Source organism: Pinus tabuliformis, chromosome 7, assembly GCF_031772625.1.
Source record: "Pinus tabuliformis cultivar Carrire ecotype Pingquan chromosome 7, CPIR1, whole genome shotgun sequence".
Taxonomy (NCBI): domain Eukaryota; kingdom Viridiplantae; phylum Streptophyta; class Pinopsida; order Pinales; family Pinaceae; genus Pinus; species Pinus tabuliformis.
Window position 1 is genome coordinate 33,564,701 of NC_142293.1, and position 12,392 is coordinate 33,577,092.

Here is a 12,392-nt window from a genome sequence, read left to right on the forward strand (position 1 = left end):
CACCTCATCAATAGATAAGGTTTACAACTCAAATCAATGTGGTCTCAGACTTTGTGATTGCCTAGGGACTCACAATATAACACTATTTTGGGGTTTGACCACTTCCTTCCCCGTTGAGCACTCCATCTACTTGGCACCTTGCACATTCATCCATGGGGTTGGTTACCTTGGATTAACACGTGGATTGCTTGAATGCATTTTGTAGACCACTTGCTATTTTTGGATGGTTGTTATGGAGCTTGTTACTAGCACTTTATGAGCTCTTTTAGGTGGATGCTTGAGCACATGCACCTTGGTCGAAGATTATTTTATTATATTTTGCATGCATCCATTCTTGGAGGGTGAATTATATGTGGACCTTTTGCATGTTGAGTTGATCATCATGCCTGTGCTTGGTAGTACACACTCTCTTAGAGATATTCATTGTATTTTTCTTCTTATTTTTGGACATGGTGAACCATGGTGTGTCCACATATCATTACGTGGTGAACAATGGAGTGAAAAGGGATCTGGCCACTCCCATTTTATAATGTTTGTTTGACTTGTCATGAACTTAGCTAGCAAATAATATTTCTTTATCATATGGCGGGGAAGGCTTAATGCCATTCTCAACACATTGTATTAATCTTAAGATATGAATTTATAGTATGTGAATTTGACCATTTTAGATCTAGATTTCATTGACAATTCATGAATGGATCATGACAACACCTCATCAATAGATAAGGTTTTACAACTCATAACAATGTGGGCTCAGACTTTGTGATTATCTAGGGACTCACAGTGTGACACAAACAGTAGATTTTCATGATGATAGTCACACTTGAAGATTCAAAGTCTCCATACCATGTTAAGAATTAGAGCACAAGCAAGACAAGACAAACATTGGTGGAAATGGTTTTATGCTGTTTTCTACTCAATGCATTGATCTTATAATATCAATCTATAATACATGAAATTGACTACTTCTAGATGTAGATTTCATTGGAAACTCATCAGTGGATCATGACAACACCTCATCAATAGATAAGGTTTACAACTCAAATCAATGTGGTCTCAGACTTTGTGATTGCCTAGGGACTCACAATCTAACACTATTTTGGGGTTTGACCACTTCCTTCCCTGTTGAGCACTCCATCTACTTGGCACCTTGCAAATTCATCAATGGGGTTGGTTACCTTGGATTTACAGATGTGGATTGCTTGAATGCATATTTTAGACCACTTGCTATTTTTGGATGGTTGTTATGGAGCTTGTTACTATCACTTTATGAGCTCTTTTAGGTGGATGCTTGAACACATCCTCCTTGGTCGAAGATTATTTTATTATATTTTGCATGCATCCATTCTTGGAGGGTGAATTCTATGTGGACCTTTTGCATGTTGAGTTGATCATCATGCCTATTCTTGGTAGTACACCCTCTCTTAGAGATATTCACTGTATTTTTATTCTTCTTTTTGGACATGGTGAACCATGGAGTGTCACATATCATTACACGGTGAACCATGGAGTGAAAAAGGATCTAGCCACTCCATTTTATACTATTTGTTTGACATGTCATGGACTTAGCTAGCAAATAATATTTCTTTATCATATAAGAGAAGAGGTTCCTTATATAAAGAGGTGCTTTCTCTCCATTGTGATGGTTGTTGGGACTTTGAGGATTGAGGAAATCTCTCCTTGGACTACATTTGCACATCATATTCTTGAGCTTGATGGAGAATTGGAGGTATAATATCTTGTTTATGCGAGGCTTCCATGTGTATAATTGATTTTTGTTGTAGGAAAACCTTGTCGTTTAGTTATGAAGGCCTTGTAATGACATTGAAATGTGAGGACATAATCCGTTTTATTGTTTTTGTTGTCATGTGTAGCTTACATCTAATAAACCTAGTTGTTGCTAGCATGATATGGTATAGTTGTAGCCTTTCAAGGTAATTTTTTGTTATAAATTTAAGCAAGTTAATGCTGATTTATGGGATTCACAGCAGCTTTTATTGCTTTACATATTCATGCACTCACCTTCTTTGATCCATGCTTCCTTGACTCCATTGTTGTTGATAGCATGATATGGTATAGTTCTAGCCTTTCAAGGTAATTTTTTGTTATAAATTTAAGCAAGTTAATGCTGATTTATGGGATTCACAGCAGCTTTTATTGCTTTACATATTCATGTACTCACCTTCTTTGATCCATGCTTCCTTGACTCCATTTGCCTTAGGTTTGATTAGGCACTTGCTCTTGCTCTTTTGTTCTCCCACCACTTACACTTACACTACTACCATTTCTTTTTTGTTGTTGTATATAGAGGAATCAACAATTGGGCCGGTTTTGTACTCGCGTGATGTGGAGTTGGTTTTGGCCACTACCACCATAACCTCTAGGTGCTTACATACACCCCTTTCGTAGAAATGGGCTAATTGGGGGGATCTGAATCTCAAATATCACGGTTTACATAATACTTCATAACATGGCCATCACCAATTGAGTCGTTCCCGGAGGGCTATTTTCATTCATTTTGCTTAGGTTAACTTTCAATATATCACCTTGTGCCTCTCTTAGAAGTCCTTTCCTTAAGGAACGCACCTTTGAGCTGTAAAAGAGCCAGCCAAATGAGAGGAAGAGCTACTATGGTGATAGTGGATAGCCCTTTTGATAGTGGATAGCCTTTTTGAGTTGCGCAAGTCTAAGCTCCTGATGCTTGGGATTTTACATCATATGGGGGTGCTAGATGAGATATGCTTTTTTTGATCATACTTTTACATAAAATAATTCTATAGCTCTCCCTCTCTTCTTATGCAACTTTTGCATATGTGGATAATTTATTATTGCAATAGAACCAATTTTGGGATTGTCAGATAGAGGGATTATTTCATTGTGGGCTTATTAGTGTAGGTATGACCAATAATTGTGGGACATGGGTGCAATTTGTGTGAGGTAGCAAGTCACATAGGTAGGGAAGAATGGATTAAAAAGATGGAGAGGTAGCTTGAGAAAATAAAAAAGTAAAAAATATAAGTGAAGATTTACGTAATTATTAAAAGTTTAATTTATATTAGCTCACTCAAAAGAAAATGAACTAAAATTAATTGTAGATTAATCAAATATTGAAATGGTGGCTTCAAGGCATAGCAAGGTCACTCTAGTATGATGATTGGATGATGACGTAACAGGGCCAGATTATGATGGAGATGATGAGCAATGGTGGAAAGTTGGAAACAATGAATTGCAAGTAGGAAGTTTTACATGAAGGTCCATAGTAGGTCTTTACATCATAAAGATGGTTTTGTCCAACAAATTAATTTTTTCGAAGTAAAACTGTGAAAAACTAAAACAATTAGAAACAGTCAATTTGATAAGATTTTGACAATAGGTAGATGAGTATGAAAATCTATGAATTAGATATATGATAGGATAATTTTATTAATGTCGAACAAACAACCACAAATAGGTTAGTTGGATTGCCAAGTACAACAATGTAGAATATGGGGATCATGAAGATGGCTCCTTAATAGCATGATACAAGTAGATCTAATCTATACTAAAAAGGCATATAGCCTAAAACCAAGGAGCAAAGACAAAACTATATTGCAGATATGCCCAAGTACCATCAAGAACCAACTGATGTGGAGGATGTCTCATCCGAGAGAGAATTAGCAGCAAACTGCAGCATTGGTGACTCCAAAATGGAGATTGGGAGTTTGTCAAGTCACAAGAGAAAGTAAACAATGGTTAGCAGGCAAAAATTTGTTCTCCTCAGTGGACAAAGAAAATTTGGTTTTTGCAAGCATTTTCTCCATTTTGGTAGTGCACATTTAGTGAAGAATGATGGTTACACAATAAAATATATTTTTTATTTGTTGTGCCTGAGCAGGTAGCATCCATATTTTTGGCGACAAGTGTGGCAGCTTGATGGGGAGCAAAAATCATCATAGATTGTCCACAAATTGGCTGGAGTAGAAATACCTTTTTGTGCAAATAATTTGATAATCCACATGGTGTTTGACAAATAGATGATTATTTTATCTGTTGTGTTTGAGAAGGCAGCATCCATGTTTATGGCAACAAGTGTGACAGCTTGATGGGCAACAAAGATCATTGTAGATTGTCCAAAACCAGGATGGAGTAGATATACCTTTTTGTGCATATAATTTGGTAGTTGACATGGAGATTGACAAAAAATTGCATGTGATCAGTGTCAACAAATAGCATGATAGAGTAGGAAATATAGGCTTGTTAGCCTAAGGTGGCAACTCTTACACAAAAATACCTAAACATTAAGGAAAAAATAATGATGCATGCCTCAACATGCATTGGTTGTAGTCTTGTAGGTGCAAGACAAGTGATAGTCTCACGATAGGTTTAAAGAAGATTATAATTAGAGTGGTTTGTTAAAATATGTCGAGAGCAAGAACATCGTTAGGCGTGGTTGGTGAAGAAAGCAATTAGAATGTTGTCTAGGTACAATGAGAGTGCTGAGTACAATAGGATTCATAGGTAAACTTTTTTTTCCTATTGGAAGGATAATTTCAGTGTGGGAGTGAGGAGCATTAAAGTGGGAAAAATATCACTAGGTGAGAAGAAACGTAGGGATGAGAAAAGAAACTTCGTTGGTACTAGAAAGGAAAAATTTTGCTATTATATTACTAACAAGGAGAGAAAGCTCAAGCATAGAGCTAGGATTACCAGAGTAGTGATAGATCTAGGAAAAGCTTGTTAGGAGAGAGATATAGCTAAGGGACAATAGTCAACATCACATGATAAAATTTATTGTTGGAGGTGAGAAGTGTGTTGTAGGAGGAAACAATAGTGTTGGTTTGTAGTCATTGTTTGTGGGAAGGTGTTTTCTTGGTAGGATAGAAGGCACGTGAGTGGTAAGTTTGTTTTGTGATTTAAAGCTTGTTTTCCTTCTCTTTGGAGCTTATTTGAATATTTGAACATTGCAAGCTTGCAAAATAGAGTAGTATTGGATTCATAGATGTTTGGTGGTTAGTGGAATAATGTTTCCAAGGTATTTTGACTTACACTTCTCGAAGCATATTGTTGGTTTGTTTCCTTTTTTGAGGCTAGGCCCAGGATAAAAATATTTATCTAAGTTAAGGAAGAACCCATGTGGTGGAAGAGTGCAAGGATGTGCAATTGTAGTGAACAAGAGATAAGAGCTTCATATTCAAAAATGTTCTTTACAGTCCTTGTTCGATTAGAATTTTCTGTTGGTTAGTTAGATTATTGCTCTAGGGGGTGGGCGTGGTGGTGGGGTGGTGTGACATGGCCTGTACAGGTTGCAAGGTGCGGCGCTGACACATTCACAGGACTTGGCTTTGACAATTTCACAGGACTTGGTGACAAGCGTTGATACTAATGTTATTTCATTTTGTCATCACAGGTTTGGGCATTTGGGCTTTCAACATCTTTCTCTTTTGAGTAGGTTAAAGATGGCAGTTTAATACTTTCTATTTAGAAAGGGGAAGGAATGTGTGCAACATGTTTGGTAGGGAAGCAAAACAAGTATTTTGACATAATTTAAGTTTGTAGAGTACGCAGAGTGTTGGAGCTTGTGCATATTGAAATACATGGTCCAAGGAATACATGATCATTGGTGGTTGCGTAGTATTTTTTTTCACTGTTCTTGATGTTCTTGGATTTCCTTTCTCAAGGAAAAGTTGGGTGCAGTAGGAGTATTTAAGAAATTTAATATTGAGTTGAAGAAGACATTAGTAGAAAGATGAGTGTTGTATGGTTGAATGATGGGGTGAATGTTCTTTCAATTTTTTTGACTTCTACAAAAAGAGGAATTTGAAGCAAATGTTTGATGGTGGATCAAGCAAAGAGTTATAAAATGGTATGGTATGCTGTAGGGAAAGTCACTTCTAGATAAATATTGAGTGGAAACAATGCATACTACATATTTGTTAGATAGGAGTCCCACCATAGAAATGATAGAAGTTGCACTTGAGACATGGTCCTGAAGGAAATCAAATGTAAGTCACTTAAAAATCTTTGGATCTGTTGGGTTTAAGGCAGCTTTTGAAGAAATTAGGAGTGAGTTTGACTCCATATCTAGCAAAATGTTATTTGTTGGCTATTTTGAGCAAAAGCAAAAGCATATAGGCTTCTGGATTGTTGTACAAACCAGGTTGTTGTGAGCAAGAATGTCAGAATATATGAAAAATCAGATCTGAATAAGATAATTTCACCCTAAAGAATGAATGATTGTTTCTGGTTTGAAGCTAGAAAATCAACTGGTCTACAAGGAGAATAGATGCAGGCTGATAGGCTATTATCATTTGATGATTTGCTAATTGCATAAGAGGCAGGTGATTTTAAAAATACTTCCAGAGAAGAGGGAAATAGTGGTCCTGATGTTCAATGGTATAGAAGAGAAATGTAGTTCAGAGGATGTGCGGAAATTTTTTTTCCACAACCTAGCACTGCGGGAACTAGTGGAAGGCAGAAAGGAGGAGGTTACTGGGGTGCACAACATGGTTCTTTTGTTTGGTTTTTTGCTGGTTTAAACTTTTTTGAACTCCAGTTTGATGAAATTGTAGAAGGTAAAGATGAGTTGAAGAAACAAACATTGCTCCTAAACAAAGCTGGATATATCCAGGATAATTCCAGCCACAATAATACAATTTACATGTTGGATTTGCAGGTTGGATGTAAAGAGTGGTATGTGTAAAAATCAGCCACATGAAGGTGGCTTGCAGGTAAGAGCGTTCTTGTGGATAGGACTCTTTGCATAAAAAGGCAGGCCCCAATAGCCTGGTTGTTGGGGATTGACATACTTTGCTATGTTGACGGTGGGTGAACAAAAAAGCCATTCATTGGAGTTCAAATCAGACTCTACATACTATGGCAGATGGGTTGAAGTTTTCAATGCTTCAGTTAATATTGACTCTATTGTGGCCAGTGAGTCAATATGGTTAGACAGGTTGTTGTTGCTAAAATAAGATAATTTTATTAACGTCCAACAACTGACCACAGAAGTAGGTCAGTGGGACTAAAAGATACATCCAATGTGAATACAATGTGGGAGTGCAAAAGCAGCTTCTATACAATGAGAGAAAGAAAGATACAAGAAAACAGAAAGTACAGTCTAGCTAAATATCTGACAAGGTTAAGCACCAAGTATAGCTAAGACCAAAAATAAAGTGTATATAACAGTATCATAGGTACGGTGATAGTAGATACAAAGTGGGAGTGTCTAAGGTGGGAGTTGGATAACTTGATACTAGTCAAGAAGGAGAGAGAAATATTTGAAGATGAAGCCAATGAGGTGAAGGTCTCCTAGATCTGATAACTGATGGCGAGGGGGCTGACGGGGGTTGCAGTGCCTCTGTCAGAGTCCTTGAGTAACATAGGGGGATCCATCTCTGTGACCATGGGAGGGATGTAGGATCATATCTTGCATCAACCACGCTGGTTACATGTCATGTAGTCAGATTTATTGATCACTTTGTGGTGGCTTAAAAGCTGATTTTTGGCGTTGGTTTGCAAAACACATCAGAATGTGAGGTTGTGGACAATGTTGATATTCATCATCACTACATTCAGTGGCTGAGAAAAAGTGAGAATCTTGAACTGTATCTTTACACTATTCGCAGGCAAGCTGCAAACATCTTCAATATACTTGGTGCATATAAGCCTGCAATTTTTGGGCACAAGTGTCTGTTTTTATATGACCATTAAGGAAGATTGATAGAGCAAACAATAGCCTAATGGTCATATTGTTATGTTTATTAGGCGCTAGTATTAGATTATAGAGTGACATGACGTATAATATAATAAAGTCACATGTAACATCAATAGTTAAGGGTAAGATATGTAAAGTGTTAATTAGCCTTTAGCTGTCTTAACTAAGTTACAGTTGGTTGTACAGGTGATTGTCTCTTGAACGAGACATTATTTTTGCATCTTACTGCCCCATTGAATAATACTATTAACTCTCTATCTCTCACTCTCTGCAATTTTTAATGTGTATATGCATAATTTAATACTTTCTGCCTTAATGATGAACGGTTATATGACAAATTTGAATTGCTGAAGTGATTGAGGTCTTGTTTCCTTGAGCCAGCTGCATCTACCCTTTGTTATTTGGGATTAGAACAATGACTTGTTCAATGTGCAATTGAAGTTGATAAAAAACAAGTGAACCCTTTGGATATCAAGAAAACACACATAAGGTCACTAGACTATACACATAGGCTATTTGAACTGGCTGTATGTATTCCTAGCATCGTCTCTGCATGTTGAAACTAAATACTACTGTATAACCTAAAAGCAGACCACACTCACTGTTTCTTTTTTAAATGTCATTCTAAACCATTCAGGTTTCAATCTTTTAAGGTTCATCTGGATTTGTTTTGCATGCAGACCAGAAGCCATTGTCAAAACTTTTGTCTATTTGAACTGGCTGGATGTACACCTAGCATCTTCTCTCCAGTGTTGAAACGAAATGCTGCTGTAGAACTTAAAAGCAAGCCATGCTCGTTTCTTTTTTAAATGGCATCCTAAACCATTCAGGGTTTCAACCTTATAATGTTCATCTCGATTAGCTTTGCATATAGACCAGAATCCATGGTTGAAGAATTTGTGTATTCTTCCAACAAACTTCTTGTTCATAGCTTCTGTTATTTGGGTAGTCCCATATTGGTAATAAAGTACATAAGTCCTCAGTGTAAGTTTTATTTAAACTGTGTAATTTGGTATTTAAATACGATGACACTGACAGACTTAGATACCAACAATGGAATGAAAAATTTCATTACTATTCAATAGATCCTCTGCTGAACACATAATCTTCTTTTCCACAGCCTGCATGAAAGTTCTTTCATAAATATGATGTTATCAAGGTCGTGTCTACATCTTGGCTTGCTAAAACAGAATGTCCCTAATTTCAATCCCCAATCTATTCTGGGGAATTAGGTTTGGTCATCTCTATGTTATGTTGTCCAGCCATTCCATGTTGTGATGCAACATGGTTTGCTAATGTTGTTGGTTTACTTCCAGTTTGGTTTTAACAAGTGAAAAGTGGTAGCATTGTGATAGTTGCATTTTATCTAATTGGAAATATGTCATCTGTATATAATATTGTTTCTACAGTTAACTAATAATTCTATTTTTCTTCTTCATCTTTATAATTTCAAGTAATGGTAATGTTGGTTTTGATGTCTACATGTGAAGCTTACAGTGTTTGTGTATTTTTTCTAGCAATGATGTTCTGTTGCGAGCATGCCATATGTGGACTGAAGTTTGTAGACTTTGGCTTAATTAACTCCATAGGTTCATTACTTGTTTACTACAATAGTGCTGATGAGCTGGTCATTCAATACTAAATCCATCCCAAAATAACAGGCATCTATTCGTCTAATCTTGCTGTGTTTTATAGGTCTACTTGTCTCTACAGCACATCTTTATTATTATAATGTTCAATGTTTTAGTTTTCTTTCTTTATTTTCTACATTAAAGCATTGATATTTCTGCTATTTTTGCTTATTGTACTAATTGTCATTATATCTTTATTTTGTGTTGTAATTACTCCAGAGGAAAAGTCAAGTGCATCTGGCAGTAAGGGAGCTAAGACAGCAACATCATCATCTCAACCAAAAGCTCCTACTAGCAGTGGACGCACAGTGGCTTCCGCTGAGCCAGAGATGGGGATACAACCAAACCCATTTGATTTGTCTGCAATGTCTGGCTTACTTAGTGGACGCACAGTGGCTTCCGCTGAGCCAGAGATGGGGATACCACCAAACCCTTTTGATTTCTCTGCAATGTCTGGCTTACTTAATGTATGCTCCTTTCTCTTTTCCTGGCATCATTTCATTGAATTTTAAAATGAGACATCCCAGATTCAGTTTGTGGAGGAATATGTGCCAAGTCCTTATGGTGATATACACAAATTTGTTATTTTAGTGGAAAAGCATGCATCTACTGTTGACTATTGATGCACAAAATTTTGCAATCCTATGTATTGCGGCCTATCTTTAGATCCTCGGTTTATTTCCGAAGAGTATTATTTACTGAATAGCAGAAAGCCCTTTCAAAGGTTCTTCCAATTCTTAAATACCATTTTGATATTTTAATGTGTGACACTGAAATCAACAAACGTGCATCCTGTAGGCTCCACGCAAGAACCAACAGTTGCCATGGATGAGATCAAATATAAAATAATTTTATTAATGTCTATTAGTGACAAAAAGAGTAGGTCAATGGGACTAGAGAATAAAATAAAATAAAATGAGATTTATATTATGTCCACTAATGACCACTATGTCAAAGTGACTAGAGGTTACATCAGTCATGAGAAAGCCATACAAAAACAGGGGATAGTACCAAAATGTATTCCCAAGATGAGAAATAAACTAAATTAAGTGAAATGAAAATACTATTATATCAACATTTGTAGATGAACAACATATTGAAAAACTGGGTTTACAAGAAAGTTATCCCTGGAAGAGAAACCCTATGAAGCGGGGAAAGAGCTGGTGAAGAAACAACCATGGCTTGACATGTTAAAGATATGCAACTAGGGACAAATTCTGCTTTGGAGTCTGGACATCTCATTTGCATAAGATGATTATTGGATTGAATTCCTCTTTTCGAGAGGACCAAAATTGACCTAAGGATCACTGAATTTGGACAAGGAGAAATATGTTTTTGAAGACAAGCCCACACATGTACTTTTGGTCAAGGTCAGCCCTACCTTCATGTAGGCTCATGAAGCCCAAGAGACATGTCTTTTGACCCACGTTGACTTGTATAAATAGACATTGAGGAAACTTCATTTTGGCATCTCATCAACACACATCTCTCTCTCCTCATCTGATTGGTTCGTACATCTGATTGAGCAGCAGTCAGAAACAGAAAGTCAATGCTCATTTGACTGCTGTTTTGATGGGTTTCTCTCTGTTTCATCAAGCCACATTTATTGGCACAGATTTGAACGCATTATGAGCAGGTTGACCTGCATTGACCACAAGCCTGTGTTGGCTGTTTGACTGCAGCTTTGACGTTGACTGAGTTTGACTGCTCCTTTGATGACTCTTTTTGCTGCTGGTTGACCTCCAAGGAAGGCTGAATTGCTTTGACCTTAACCGAGCTCAAGGACACTTCTGCTGCATTGACTACTGCTGACTTTCTGGTTAGGGCTGTTTGACTACTGTTGACTGAGAGCAGAATTGCAGATTTTGATTGGGCCATCTATTTGACCAAGGGCAGTGGTATTGGATCATCTATCATTGTACTCTATTGGATATTTTCTCTGTGCTGAACATTTGATATTTGATAATAAGAAGACTTGATTAAGGGTTTTCCCCACCTTGGGGTTTTTCCTTGGCTTGAGCCAAATTCTTGTGTTCTCGTGTCTTGGCTTGTCTTCTGCATTTTATTGTTCATGTTCTATCTACAGTTACTATTAGTGTGAGTTAATGATTTATGTGATTGTCATTGGGCTAATAAAAGGACATTGACGTAATTGTTGTAAGCATAGAAAATACCATTGTTATCTAAAATTAACATGGTATCAGAACCCAAGTGAGGACAAGTGCAAGCAAGAGAGAAAAACAATCATTAAGATATTTGTTGGACAAAGATTATTGGACACGTCTCCATGGCCTCTACATCTTACTTCAAGACTGAGGACAAGCTCAATGGAAAATTTCACGGTCATGCATGGAAGATGACTTTGGACCTGACTTTGGAAGAGAATGAAGTATTGGACTATGTGCGAGGAAAAGTGGTAGAGCCTTCTTCAAATGCACCCACTGCTGTTACGCTAAATTATAGAAATGGCGAGGTCAAAACAAAGGAAAATTTGATTGACTCCATTCAAAATCATTTGCTTGCCTATATTTCTGATTTCAGAACTTCTAAGGAAATGTATGATAAGTTGGTTGGGATGTTCAAAGTGAACAATGCAAGTCAAAGATATCAAGATGGATAAAGGGGAGTCTATCCAATCTTACTTCATGAGAATAAATCAAATCAAGAATAACCTGTTATCTATTGGAGAAGTTATTGCTGAAAGGGAGCTCACTCTCATTACTCTTGGAGGTATTTTAGACGATGGGATATATTTACCACCACTATTCTCAACAATGATAGGATACCTGATTTTGATGAGTTATTGGCTAGATGCATTAAAGAGGAAACAAGGATTATGGAGAGTGATAAATCCATCAATGGAAATGAACCTACTGCTAAGAGGAAGAATGATGTTGGTCCAAAGAGACAGGGTCAACGATCTAAGAAGGCATTCGAAGGAAGAGGCAAAGGAAGGTGCTACAGTTGCAACAGGATTTGAAGAAGAACCTGTTATCTATTTATACAATGGAAGAAAAAGGCTTCAACGTAGCATTCGTTGATGGAAATGTACGTATTTGGCATAGAAA

At 36.9% G+C, this 12,392-nt stretch overlaps 1 protein-coding gene across 1 annotated transcript in view; it reads left to right on the forward strand.

The window, feature by feature from the left end:
- Positions 1 to 12,392, forward strand: part of LOC149245078 (ankyrin repeat domain-containing protein 2A-like) — a 124,634-nt gene that overhangs the window by 25,741 nt on the left and 86,501 nt on the right. The window contains exon 2 of the mRNA XM_089457646.1: positions 9,544 to 9,791. Coding sequence (XP_089313772.1) covers positions 9,544 to 9,791 — 248 coding nt within the window. The remainder of the gene's footprint in view (positions 1 to 9,543; positions 9,792 to 12,392) is intronic.